The 14,521-nt window shown below is 42.0% G+C and overlaps 1 protein-coding gene across 3 annotated transcripts in view; it reads right to left on the bottom strand.

The window, feature by feature from the left end:
* Positions 1-14,521, bottom strand: part of Rnf130 (ring finger protein 130) — a 109,726-nt gene that overhangs the window by 16,288 nt on the left and 78,917 nt on the right. The window contains exons 6-9 of one of the 3 annotated variants that reach the window (XM_028855006.2): positions 13,959-14,055; positions 11,951-12,155; positions 8,499-8,592; positions 2,230-2,442 (exon numbers count right to left, since the gene is read on the bottom strand). In XM_028855006.2, the coding sequence (XP_028710839.1) occupies positions 2,427-2,442; positions 8,499-8,592; positions 11,951-12,155; positions 13,959-14,055 (412 nt within the window). In that variant the 3' untranslated portion in view covers positions 2,230-2,426. Of the gene's footprint in view, positions 1-2,229; positions 2,443-8,498; positions 8,593-11,950; positions 12,156-13,958; positions 14,056-14,521 lie in introns of those variants that run through there. The other 2 variants (XM_028855008.2, XM_028855007.2) reach the window with 2 other exon arrangements.

The raw sequence follows: 14,521 nt of genomic DNA, 5'->3' as shown, positions 1-14,521 counted from the left end.
GCAGAATACAGTCCTCTCGGGTGCTCCCGGAGCACCCTCTCTGACAGATGCGGTGTGCTATTAAGGAAGCTTTGGAACACTAAACAGGGTAAGATCACAAAAACTTTCTCCAACCAACTAATGGATCTGGAAGAATCTAAGATGAAATTAGAAATTTAAAACAGATTTGGACAATCTACAAATATGTATGGTTTAAACAATATAACTGCTAAATAACCAGGGTGTCAAAGAAATCACAGGGGAAAGTAGAGATTATTAAGTAGAAATAAATATGGTTAGGCAAAATAGGACTTGGGGGAGATTTTTGGCTATGAGTATTTGTATTTTTAAAATGAAACCAGGCATGCACTGGTAATCCCATCTACTCAGACTCATGGGTCATTGAAACCATGAGTTCCAGGCCAGCCTGGCACATAGGGAGACTGTTTCCAAACAAAAACCCAAATACAAAAGACTCCTCAAAGACCGAATACCAATAACCTAATCTTTCACTTTACAGGAAGGAAAACAAGCCAGTGTCCTGGCACATGCTTTTAATCCTGGCACTTTGGAGGCAGAGGCAGGCGGATCTCGGTGAGTTCAGCCTGGTCTACATTCAGAGTTCCAGGCCAATGAAGACCACAGCGAGAGGATGAGAACTACCATCAGCCTTTACATGCTTCCAAAATACAGAACACACCTGTGAGACCAGCACTGCAATGATACCAAAGATAAACGAAGAAACTTTAGACCAGTATCTCTTATAAGACTGAAGAAACCATCAGCAAAATACTAGCAAACTGGACCCAGCAATGTAAACGACGCTTACAATCAGTGAGATTATCCTAGGTTGCAAGGCTGGCTCAGCATAGAGAAAAACAGTGTAACAGTTGGGATTGATAGTGACATCTGGGAAGACTGTAGGTTTGAGGTCATCCTGGACTGAACAGTCAAATCCTGTCTCAAAAAAAAAAAAAAAAAAAAGTCAGTATCATATACTATGTTAAAAATAGGACATAGGACAAAATGCCACAAGATCATTGCAATAGACATAGAAAACAATTGATACCCTAAAAAATTGTCCTGTGATAAAAATACCCCATAACCTAGGAATATATTATGTTCTCAACTTGATGGGGGAATATGCTAAGAAAATCTTGTAGCTAACCTCAAACTCAATGTTGAAAAACTGATATCTCTCTTCCCCCTTACCAAGATTGTTAACAAAACATGAAAATCAGTTCACATCCTTTATATCCAACCGCCTGGCAATATGAGGTTCTACTTAAGGATGAACAAGTAAGAAAATAAAATAGACTGTGAAAGACACATAAAAGACCCCTATGTTCAAAAGACAGCATCCTGTACATGGAAAATCCTAAAGACAAGCTCAGCAAGTTTGCGAAAAGAGCATATAAAATAAATCCCATTCGTATAGGAATGAAGTACTGCTACATGATACAACACTGATGACCCCTGAACACACTGAGAACAAGATAAAAAAGACTACATATTATAAGACTATACTCATATGAAGTGCTCAGAAGAGACACACAGAGAAACACGCAGCAGATTTATAGCCCCCAGGGCTGGCAGGAGTGGGAAGTTTGTTAGCGGGTGGGAGGTTTCCTTGTGGGTGATGAAATGTTCTAGAATTAGCACACCTGTGATGGTTGCATGGCCTGTGAATACCGACAGAAACATGGTATTTCAGGGATGCTACAGCAGAAGGCCACAAATCTACTGCTTGAGAGTTTACAAATACCGACCATCCTTTAAACATACAATATGACAAACTAGCTCATCATTTTCTTCAAGAAGACAGAAATATTTCATTACCACATGTTGAAATGGCTCTTGGCTAAGCCGACTTCATGCTTTCAAAAATGAGTAATGTACACACTAAGCGAAAGGAATAACTTGGTTTGGAAGTCCTTACAACTCATTCCTTCATCCCACAAATTAATTTATTGAGCACTTACTACATGCAAAGCACATTCCCAGGTGTGGGGAAAGTTCTCAGTGTGGAGCTAAAGTCCTAGTGAAGGTGCACGGATCACCAACAAAGGAAGGAGAAGTTACCAGAGTGGAAAGGCCTCCTGGGAGAAAATAAAGTGGAGGGGGCAGCACCACACAGGGTGTCTCTGCTCTGCCCAGGTTAGATACCAGCAGCCACGCTGTCCTGCCCTCTTATGAAGTTGTGAGCATATTCTATATGCAGTATCGAAATTAGCCTCTGAAACACGCTTGTGAAGGACACTTACAACACAGTGCTTTTATTTTATTATTTATTTATTTTAATACAAAGCTTTGGCATTAGCAATTTTATGAAAAAATAAAATGTACTAAAAATAAACGCTTGTGTGGCATGATTGGTAAATGATGCACAAAAATAGGTTCTTTTTTTCCTTCAAGGCAATCAGTCAGAAAGCAGTGTTTTTCCTTCTTCAAAACCATTCTACCCTATGGAATAAAAGGGAAACAGAGATTATTGATTAGTTAAAGGGTGGTTGTCAACATTCTAAAACAAGAGACGTGATCCTGCAGGGTGGCCTGGGACTTGCCCCAGCCCTAGCATTTGCCTGAGACTAGCAGTTGCCGAGCAGTAGTTGAGCAGCTCATCTTCTCAGAACTGCGTTAATCTTCCCGACTGAATACAGGAAAAAGACAGGCTAACAGTGCCTTGTTTAACATATAGGGGTGGCTGCTGTCCCAGCTGGATTTGCACATGCTGCTCTTTACCACTCTAGACTACCATGGCTATGTGAAAGAGCTGAAGAGCACAGACTTCAGGGACGTGCAGCTTTCTGTTCAGGAACCTCTCAGGTTTTAGGTGCACCCAGTATTATCTTAATGTCTCCATAACAGGTGCTAAAGAGTGCTTGCAGTTTTCTGAAAAGTTTCCTGGTGCCCACAGGATCCTGTTGTCTTCTTTGCAGCCCTTGGCTCTGTGAGACCACTCTACTTCCTGGCCCTTTGTACTTGGCTTATTCTCTAAGCAAGGTCTCCCTACCGCCAGGCCTGGGGTGTGCACTGGCCTAAATCACGCCATCAGTTCTGATCGTTTCCTCTGTGCTGAGTGAGGATCCATGCTGCAAACCACCTGACCTTTGGCTCTCATACAACCCTCCAGGGCCTCTTCATTTTCTCCCTACCATGTGAAGACTTCTTCCTTCAATTCTGACTTTTACTTAACTTTCTGCCTCCATCTCTACCCTCAGAGAACCATCTCAGCCACCATGAAAACCCTCAGACACTCACCACTGTTTATAACAATAAGGTCTGAATTCTGTGGTCTGCCTGCTCCCAGTGCTACGGCCTCTGGTGGATGCACCAAACCACACACTCCCGAAACCTGCTCTGCTTCCCCTCACTTGGGCCCCTCTCTCCTGTGAGGCCCTTGGTGCACAAGCAGCAGCTCTCTTGGGTGTCCCTCCCTCGCTCCTTTCTGTTTCTTTCCTCATTTCCAGCCCCTGCAGGGAAGGGAAGTCAGGCCTCAGAACTCATCCCCTGGTCCCATGAGGCCAGTGCCTGTGAGCACTGAGGCACGGCATTAAAATGATTAAGGGAGCTAGCCAACTTTTTCTGGAAAAAGCTCTGGTGTGAACAATGGTCACTTTTCCTAAGTACCTCTGCTCATTTCTCCTAGTCGCTACTGAAGGTGCCACATCTTCCTTGTAGTACCTCTTCAGAAAAACTGGATATTATGAGATGGAAGGGCTTTTTAGGAACACCATAACATTAGGTGCTTCTGAGAAAAAGAAAAATGGCCACTGCAAAGACCAAAGGTAACTGCTGCTTGGGACTCTTCTTCCACATCATCTTCTTAGAAACTAAACTTCTCTGGTCACAATTGAACCCCTCAGTGTTCTGTGGAGCAGTCAGGGCCAAGTAGTACAGAGAGAAGTTGGGAACAGAGGTACTGGTCTGCATCCCACTGTCCTTCCTAAGTATCTGTTAGGGACCACTCAATTCCTCTGAGTCTCAGTACTCCTCTGTGTCTAAATACTGTAAATTGGCTAAAAGAGAGTAAATATGACAAAAAGGAAGAAGATCTATTCCCAGCATACACCTCAGAAAGTAATGTTAAGTATTCTTGGTAACCTAAAAAACAAAGATGGATGCTCGTTTGACCAAGAGTATTTGACTGAAAAAGTAAACATCTAAAATTCTTGCCCAGTGCTTCTCAAACTATTCCTGAAGTCAGTTTGGAATTTCATGACTCGCATTAATAGAGAAACAAAGTACAAGACAGGATGTGGCAGGCAGGAAGGGCCACTCTTGTTTCAGTCATATGTGAGGGAGTGCTCGGTCCCCTCACTCTGGGAGATGGTGAAGTCTGGAAACTCTGCCTTTGAAATTCAAAGTCTTGCAAAAGGCAACTAGAAAGCAATCCCCAATCCTTGCCACATGGGCTCTGATCCCACCCAGTAGCATGCACTCAAAAGGAGACCTGCCTCTCACAGCCCTAAACTGTAGCTTCTGGGTGAATAGCCAGGCCACAGCTGGTGAGCTCATTAGCTTACCAACTGTCCATATGGACAACTCTGCCTGAGAGAAGTTGTTTTCTTCCATTAAACCTACCCCTCTGTAATGCATCAGGGCTCCAGAACTATAGGAAGCCTCACTCTCTTCTGCACTGGCTGTGCAGTGTGAGGCTACTGTGAGGACAAGGGGATGCTCAGTCCATAGCAGATCCTCCTTTCTCTAGCCGTCCTTGGGACACCTTGAGAGACCTCTCACCTCCTCTTTGCTCCTTTCTAAGCAAAGCATCCCCAAGACATCTAATGGTTCTATTTTCAGACCCTTCTCTATCAACACTCTGCTCATCCGTCAGTGTTCTAAAACAGAAGTCTAACTAGCTGGCTGCGGTGGTGTACTCCAGAAAGCAAGAGTTCTAAATAGACTACAGAAATATTCAGTATAGAGGAAACTGAGATCATCAACTGCTTTTATTTGGTTGGTAAACGTCTACAATCACACCTGGAAAGCTCACCAGAACTATCAGTGAGGCATGGGACCCATCTACCTGCTGAAGAGTCCAGAAACCAGGACTCTTGTTAGGTCCCAGCACAGAAGCATCTTTCTACATACTTGATCACATTAATCATATGCATTTCCTGCTGACCAGACCAATTATAAAATCTTGAGTACAAGGAGCCCGGACCTGCCTAGGTTCAGCATGGCTGCCCTAACAGCTGCCCATGCTGCTTGCTCTTGCCTACAGGGTTTTCTGAATGAACACACTGCACTGCTGAAGCTGTCAGGAAAAAAGAAAACTGTCCTCGTGGGTACATTTGTGCTGGGGTTACTATTAGTTTCCAGACGGTCACTAAAATGTCAACAGGTCTTTCCATCTGTTTATAGATAATACCATCATACAAATGGACAGGTTAAACCAGGATGATTAAAATTAAAAAGGACCTCATTTTGGTTATAAATTTATTGGTAGATTAGGGCAAAATGAGTACGTAGATTAAAAAAAAAATCCATGAACAAAGAATTTAAAAATTGCTAACTTTTTTTGTTTTGTTTTTCAAGACAGGGTTTCTCTGTGTAATAGCTTTGGCTGTCCTGGAACTCTCTTTGTAGACCAGGCTGGCCTCAAACTCACAGAGATCCACCTGCCTCTCTACCTCCCAAATGCTGGGATTAAAGGCATGCACCAACACATCTGGCCTGCTAAAAAATTTATATCTGGAATAAAATAATTTAGGAATTTCCACCAACCTTTTAGAGAGACACTGGCACAGAGTGACTGATCTTTATCTCCCACAATAAAATGGTCTTTAATGAAAAAATCAAGTGATTCATACTTGCAAAAACAACAAAACCCCCAAGTCACACAGAAGCTCACAATGGAGAGGAAAACATCCTAAAAATATGACCTAAGATACTCACCACTAATACTTTGGTGACTATCTTTTTCATGAACCCTCAGGTGTGTATACACACATGTGCACATGCACGCACACACTCACTCAATTTCTCTCTAAATGGGATTATGAACACTGTCCTTTAGGATGGTTTTGAAGGCAAAGAAGTAATAGTTGAATGAACAATTGAAAATCAACCATCTACAAAGGCTAATGGGAGAAGGGTTGACTAAGACATGGCTGTGAAGACCCATGACTTAGGTGCTGAGTAATGCATTTATGTATGGAACTGAAGCAGTATGACCCAGGCACTTGGGTTCCTATTTAGCATTCTCTGAAGTATCTATTGTATAGACTGAGTATCTGGGAAGATTCTGAGTAAGAGGACCATTGAACTGTCTAGTCATTCTATAAAAGTGCCCAGAGCATCACTATTGATTTATACTGCTTGTTACTCATAGCTGAATTTTTAAAAATATTTAGTTACATTTACCTATTTTATGTCCGGGGGTGTGTGTGTGTGTGTGTGCATGTGGTATTTGCAAAGACATATGTGTGGAGGTCAGAAGACAACTTGCAGGAATTATTTTTTTTCTTCCACATGGTAGGTTCTATGACTGAACTCGTCAGGCTTGGCAGCAAATGCTTTTACTCACTGAATCATCTCACCAGCCCCCTCACTGGTAAAATCTTAAGAACTGGGCTCTGCTGGGCGGTGGTGGCGCACGCCTTTTATCCCAGCACTCGGGAGGCAGAGGCAGGTGGATCTCTGTGAATTCGAGGCCAACCTGGTCTACAGAATGAGTTCCAGGGCAGCCAGAGCTACATAGTAAGACCCTGTCTCAAAAACAAAACAAAAAAAGAACTGGGCTTCTTATCTAGCCTGACTGGGAATAAGCAAGACAAATGGCTACAGACAAAACAATGACTTCACTTTGAATGCAAGTGTTTTTGAAATCATGGGCGCACGGAGTTCCTATACACTGTATCTAATTTCATGAACAAAATTAATTTGCTTTATAAAGGTAGATGGCCATCTCTTAAATTTTAAATTATATTTACCTTTTTTGTGTGTCTGTGTGCATATGTACATGTGCCATGGTGTGTATGTGTGTAGGTCAGAGGACAATTTGTGAAGCTGGATTGAACTTAGGCCATCGGGCTTGGCAGCAAGTGTCTCCCCTGCTGAGGCACCTCCTGGCCCCAGATGGCCATCTTATTTACAGACTGTAGCAGAATCTCAGCAGAATTAGTTTGGCTAACATTTATTGAGCACTTATACTAGGCACCGTACTAAGTCCATAGCCCTACGATGTAGACTAATCATTATCTGCTTATTTTGATGATTAAAATAATCTTCAGATAAATTTAAATGCCTAAGTCTCACAACTGGAAAATGGAGGAGTTGAGTGAGAGTCAAATCTAGGTGTGACTGACTCTAGAATCTGAGCGACTGATACTGTGTTCTGATGGAAAAGTGCATCTAACAGTGTCCATAGACGTAGCTAGCTGTTGACTGACCTAATGGACAGGTGAAGACTATTCATATAAAGAGTGAAGAACACCAATGTACCACAGTAGCCTCTCAATATGTACAAGGTCATGGATGCCAGAAGATATTTCCTGCAAGTATTTGTCAACAGATCAGGTTAGAGGTAATATGACAGGGGAAGTAAAAGTTTTGTGTTTCCACAGCTGAACAATAATTAAAATTTTCAGGCGAGTGTTTACTGTTGACAACTTAAAATGCTAGGCCATACTCCAATGTGGAGAGCACATGATGTGCATCAGTAGCAATGTAGGCTCAAATTTGGGCATTGGCCCAGGGTTATGCTAATCTCTAAGTAGTATGAATACTCAGGTAAAAGAAAGGACTGAATAGCCAATAACATTGAAAACAATGGAAACCAAACCCTTCCATATCATATTACTGTGGAATCCTGCTTCTAGAAAATCACTGTACTAAAAGGATCAGGATGTCTACCCTACAGTAGCCCTCACAGCAACATGCAGCTTCTGCCGGCATTCCTAGCTCTGCGCATTCCTTGTGGCAAGACCATCTCACCATTAAGAAGCCTAACTGCTGTTTTTCTTTATGGAGGCCAACTCTGCCTTTCTGTAACCTGCATGGCCTCTTTCTGCCCCTGGAGAGACAGTCTATTCTGACATCTCTACCTCCCAACAGTCTTCTGAGAGCAGTGGATTTCCTTCCTACTTCTTTCCTGTCCTTGTCCACAGGCAAAGGTCTTAGTGTTCTCCCAAAAGCTGACTAAAGCTCCTGGTAAAATCCTAGGAGCACACACAGAGTGGGGCTATTCCTGCCAATGGTGAGGTCATGGACATTCTTCACATACTAAGACTGTTCTGGTGTTCTGGCATCTGCATGATGCTGTGGATCCAGCTTGTACTCAAGAGAGCCTCAGGAGCCTCAGCTCATGTATGCTGGTCTTAATGAACAAAATGAATTCCCAGTCTGTGTGACTAAAAATAGATGGCTCATGAAATAAATTATTTTGCTAACTATGATCCCATTGGGATCAGCATGAAACAGGTGGGAAGCCAAGTCTCACCACCTTCATGAAAATTACTTGTTTTCTTGGGATCATCTGGCACATGCAATCCAAAAAACAATTTGTTACTTACTCATTAGCATTCAAGCTAGCTGTGGCTCTGATGATCATGTAGCAGAGTGTGAGAGCACTGAGGAGGCCAAAACTGGCAATAATAAACCATTCTTCTGTTGACAAAGGAAAGGGAGGAAATCACTCTGGGGAGAAGATTTAAGTCAAATCGATGTCAACACTTCCCTCAAATGCAACGAAGCAGACGTCAACGGAGGTGTAAGCCAAGGCTGGCTCAAGGAAGTCAAGCAGGAAGAAGTTTGCCAGAAAGCTACTAACTAGAGAAGGTTAGTGGAAGTACTGGGAAAAGCTGCAAGGAGAAAGGAAAGCATGGCTCAACCATTTCTTTCAGTTTAGATCCAGAAGTACACGAGAAGTGTGACCACCAAAAGGCCCAGGAAAATTATGTAGGAGAACTGTACATGGACAGATATTACTGTGAATTTACATGACAGTAGAATAACCATATTTATAATCATTTTTCAAATTTCCTTTTTGCCATTTCTGCATGATTCTAATACTCAATCTTAGATAAGGGTTAGGACCACAGAGTGGGGTTCTCAAAAGTCGTTTGGGTATGCTAAGCAGAAAGCTGTTCCACATCACTCATGTTTGCATTTTCTCTTATCTATCAGTTTCCTGAGAGTATTCGTACTAAAAAGACACATTACAGTTGTGCCAAGAAAACAGGTTCACGACTCCTGCTGGGAAGTCAAACTGGTCCTTCAGTCTGTAGGAAGGTAGGAGGGGCCATGACCGACAGGTGTGTAGAAGTTAACATCAAAGTCATGCATACACGGGACAGAGGGAGACTAAACTGGGGCCTGAAAACCAATCTGACTTGCTCCAAAGTCGTAACTATAAAATTTTGCCAAGGGTAAGCTTGATCAGGATGGTTTAATAAAGTAATTCTATAAAATCCCTCTACATCTGTAACAAGGCATGGCAAATGTTCACGTGCAAAACTGTGCCTAACAGGAACGTTTCTTCATTTTAACATTTTTTAGTTAGTATACAAAATAATGGCTTTCATGTGACTTTATATATGTAACATATTTCTTTAAAATTTTTTATTTTTAATTATGTGTACATGTGTATGTATATGTGAGCACCTGTGCCCATGGAGGCCAGACAGTGTGGGACCCCTTGGGGCTGGAGTTACAAGTGGTTGTGAGGCACCCCATGTGGGTGCAGGAAACCAAACTTGGGTCCTTGGAAAGAGTATCAAGTGCTCCTAACAACTCTACTTTGAGTATTTCTTAGTCTGGGTTTCATGAACCCTAAAACTGCACAAACTGTGTGTGAGCAGGCTTTGTTTCTAGAAGAGGCTAAGAGAACTTGCTCTCTGGGTTCCAGGATGCCGACTCTGTCCTATAAACTAAATCTCGGCTGTCTGGTTGCTTTATGATTAGAACACTCAGTGAACTCTTTCCATGTGACACTGCAGCCGCTGCTCCTGGATTACAGATTTCCTCGGCATCATATGGAAGCTTTTGTTGTTGTTGTTTTTTCGAGACAGGGTTTCTCTGTGTAGTTTTGGTGCCTTTCCTGGATCTCACTCTGTAGACCAGGCTGGCTTTGAACTCACAGAGATCCGCCTGCCTCTGCCTCCCAAGTGCTGGGATTAAAGGTGTGCACCACCACCGCCTGGCAGACTGAAGCTTTTTATTTAAGTCAAAACGGATACTTAAGAATCCACGTGAAACCCTCTGTTTTAACCTATGCATGTTTTTAGTTGGGAATATGTATACTAGTATTTTTAAAATTCAAGAGATGAATTGTTATCAACAGCAAGAGGAGCAACATAATATTCATTTTTTTTCTTTTCTTTTTGGCTGTAGCTGAGGCTGATCTTGAACTTCTAATTCTTTTGGTTCAACTTCCTAAGTGCTCGGAATGCTAGGATTACAGGCATGTGATACTGTGTGCTAGCATTGAGCTGCCGCCAAGCCCACCTTCTCATAACTCTTTGCTCAGAGACTAACAGTTAGAGACTTCAGTTCCATCTGTATTTCTGAATTCTGAACACATATACCTGTCTGTGTCTTTGTAGTGAGACACACCATCACAGCACCGCCTGGCAGATCCGAGAATACTTCCGCAGCAATCTGCTGCTGCCGAGTCACCCTTCTGCAGTCCCACTGCTTGTCAGCACAGTGTCCTACACACAGTGGGACTGTTCTTGCTTAAGGTAATACAGGTATTTGGAAGGAAAAGAGGTACTTTGGGTCTAGATAATCACATGAATTTTCTTTACTGGCATTCTGTGTAAATTCTGATAAAGGTGTTTTATTTGGTATATTTTTATCATCAAAAGATTTTATTATCAAGATTTTGAAGACATTTCCACATAAAAATGACAAGGTGTGTGCTTAATGTAGTAGGTGCTCAATAAATGCCTAATCAATGAAGGGATTCTAAAAAACACAATCTTAAATCACCTTTATCTCCTTTCGTACTGCTAGACCAAGTTTTGAAACTCTAGACCATAAAATCTAAATGCCAAAGTAGGAAACCATGAAATGCTGCTAAAACAAGCACTGGGAAATGGTAAAAAAAAAAAAAAAAAAAAAAAAAAAAAAGAGCCACACTATATCAAAGAATAGTTTTACTTATCAGAATAAAAGCTCTTGGCCTTCAGACAAATGGCAACCTCTGGATGGTTCAAAACCATGCATTTCAACAAAACAGATCACAAAAGCCTTAACATGTAAAGAGCAAGTTCTTCCATAAACTGCTTCCCCCATGCGTGTTACTGACTCCCAGAGGTAAGTGGAGCCTCCTCAAGGCTAGGCTTGAAGTCCTGGGTAAGCAGCAGCATTATTAGAAAAGGCAGCACCAGAGTGGCGACGAGAGATGGGTGGGAGGTGGTTAGATGGAGACTGCATGTAAAGAATGAGAACGGAGAAGAGGATTTGCTTGTTACAGGATGAATGCCTTGCCTACAACACCCATACACACACCACCAACCCATTCACACTGAAGACAGACGGCCACTGCCCTCACAACAGTACATTTTTGCTTATTAACAGTTCAACAATCAAGACATTTCATAACTGGCTCAGATTATTTTTAGGTTCAAATTCTCCGTTAGTTTTTCACCAAGTTGCTTATAGCATGGGAGATCATGGGCAGCAGTGCTCGGCACACAGCATACCAGCACCGCGCCTGCCAGCCCCCAACGCACTCCAGTGTCTCCCTTTAAAGTGTCTATTTGCAACGCAATGACTCAAAACAGTGCTTACTGGACAGCCAGTAAGACAAACTTTTAAACAACTAACCACACTGTCACCAGCATGCACATTCCTTATTATAAGGAAAGTCTGTAATTCTAAACATCTGTTTGAATGGGTAGTTTCTCTTTTCCTTTATGACACTGCTGGACCCCGTGGCCTCAGCTTTCTCCGTGACAGTCACCACTTGCCCACACAGGCAGCAGTGCTGCTGGTGCCTGGGCGCAGGGTCCCCACTTACTTGTTACTGCAATGTTGATTTCACCCGTCCTAGGAGTGAGCTCCCCATCTTGAGGAAGAGGCGATATGCCCGAAGTTCGCAGAGGCTCAAGGCCAAGGGAACTGTCGCTGGCAAGGTCACCAAGGGCTGATCTTCGGTTAACTGCTTGGGTTCTGGTGAGCCTTTCCATATCAAATGCTACATTATCAGTACATGGCAGATTTGGCTGAAAAATATTTCCAGGTTAAAAAATCATTACAAGAACAAGTTTATAAAATCCTGAATGTTTAACACCAACTCTAAGAACTTCACCATGCTTTTTTCACATAATTACTTCTCATTTACCTGCCCATCTATCTTTCCTACTGTCATTTAAGAAGCTTCCTTCAAAGAAAAAGCAGATTTTCTTCCAAAAATGGTACAAAGGAAAACCAAAATTCATAGCTCAAAACTGTCCACTGTAGTGAGGCAAAGAAATGATAACCATTTGTGGCCTCAGTCACAGGCAGAGGGAGGCTAATACCATTTATAAAGCTGGCACTTTCAGACCGAAAATTTACCTCATTATCTTAATATTAAATATTATTATTATTAAGGGCAGCAGGTAACAAAATACCTTGCTTATACTGTAACTTCTCTGAATGCTCCATTTACTTGGAATCTAGTAAAGAATACATCGGCCGGACGGTGGTGGCGCATGCCTTTAATCCCAGCACTTGGGAGGCAGAAGCAGGCAGATCTCTGTGAGTTCGAGGCCAGCCTGGGCTACCAAGTGAGTTCCAGGAAAGGCGCAAAGCTACACAGAGAAACCCTGTCTCGAAAAACCAAAAAAAAAAAAAAAAAAAAAAAAAAAAAAAAAAGAAAACATCTACCTTTAAAAACAAAGCACACAAGCAAGAGCAGATCAAAGCTCAGGCTTGTAAATGATAAGAAAATAATCTGCTTCAAAGCCTAAGCCTCCAGCTATAGCCAGAAGTCTACCTATGTAGAGGTGGGTGTGAACACTCACAGCAGATTAAGATGCAGCTCATTCTGTCTGCAGAAGACAGAATATGAAAACAGAGCTCAGAAAAATGGCTGACAAAAGGGACAGCCAAGACCCAGAGCTTACTGCTTCCAGGGCAAAAGAATTCTCTTTTAGAGCCTCTCAAAGTTCTACTAAAAACAAAATTAAAAGTGCAGTGTAAGAGCTGATGTTTATAGTAATGTCACATCCAAAGAATCATGATAGCTAACATTTATTCCAGAAGGCTCCATTAAACATGGACAGAGGACAAGTTACTATTTCCACATGCCGGCCATGTGAGGTAGTCTCTGTTATTTATTAAAATAGTCTTACATGGAGGATAACTTGGCCCCCAGAGGACAGTCAGCAATGGTGACTTCATTTTTTTCTTTCTATTAAAAGTATACCCTGAATATCTGCTTTTGTTGACATTTTAGCAGTGAGCCTTAGCCACTAACGCTGAGCTAGCTCTCCAACCCTATGCATCTTTCTTCAGCAAGGAATGCAAGGAAGTCTTCAACATTCTCACTGAACTGCTCTAGCACCGTCACAGCTGACCTCAGTGCAGCACACTTGGCTAACCCAGCTGTCAAGTGCTCCAGGTTGTCTATGGGCTTTGTGGTCACCATCTGCTTCCACTGCTTGCAAGTTACTGACACTCAAAGACACGGAAGGCAAGTTGAAGAGGGCAGAATATGACATCGTTCATATTATGCCAAATATAAGAAAAATCACTATTAGACCTCAGTTTTCTATACCCTTTTTCTCTTGTGTCCCCTCAATCAGAAGCACCCCTTTTAAAGTAGACTAGTCTAGTAATTTACACTCTCTTCTCATGTTCCCCGAGGTAGTTTAGAATGCTGAAGTCATCTGAGGAAAGGCACTGCTGTCCAGACAAGGTCTACATGGCAGAGAAAGCTGGAGTATTCCAAAGAGAGCTGGTCATGGCTTCTATTACGCCAGTTGTATCACAATGCACATGGACAGGATATTACACAAAAGTAGTACAAACAGGGAACATACCACAATTCCTAGGGCTTTCAAAATATTAAGTTTGCACATAGGACAGGTACAGTGTTCACTAAGCCAGGGATCCACACATGATTTGTGGAAAACATGCCTAGAAAACAACAGAGAATTAGGTCATAAATTATATACTGAAGAACTCCTAGGTCAAAATGGAAAGAATTAGAATTTTAAATTTTTTCTGCTTTAGGGATTTTCAACACCCAAGAGATAAATAGTGGGACATATAAAAGCACAACCTACAGAAATTCTGTATCTAATCTCATGTGGTAACAGCACTGTGCAATGAGAATGAGAGGAATACAGATGCTTGGACTTGTCTCACATGTGCCGTAAGTGACAGGGGCTTGCTGTGTTACCCAGGATGGCCACAAGCTCACAAGTGATGAGAGAGTAGCTGGACTGTAAGTGTAAACTACTGTGCCCAACTTGCCTTTTCATGCCACTGAATTCCAAAAAAGACTTCAAGAAATCTAGAAAAATGTATTAAGAATAAAGATAACCAGACTTTATAAACAAGCTATATTTTAGAAGAGTAGCTCATGTAGAAAAATGGAATT

This window comes from Peromyscus leucopus, chromosome 8b, assembly GCF_004664715.2.
Source record: "Peromyscus leucopus breed LL Stock chromosome 8b, UCI_PerLeu_2.1, whole genome shotgun sequence".
Classification (NCBI taxonomy): Eukaryota; Metazoa; Chordata; class Mammalia; order Rodentia; family Cricetidae; genus Peromyscus; species Peromyscus leucopus.
This window is presented reverse-complemented; position numbering and strand designations above follow the sequence as displayed.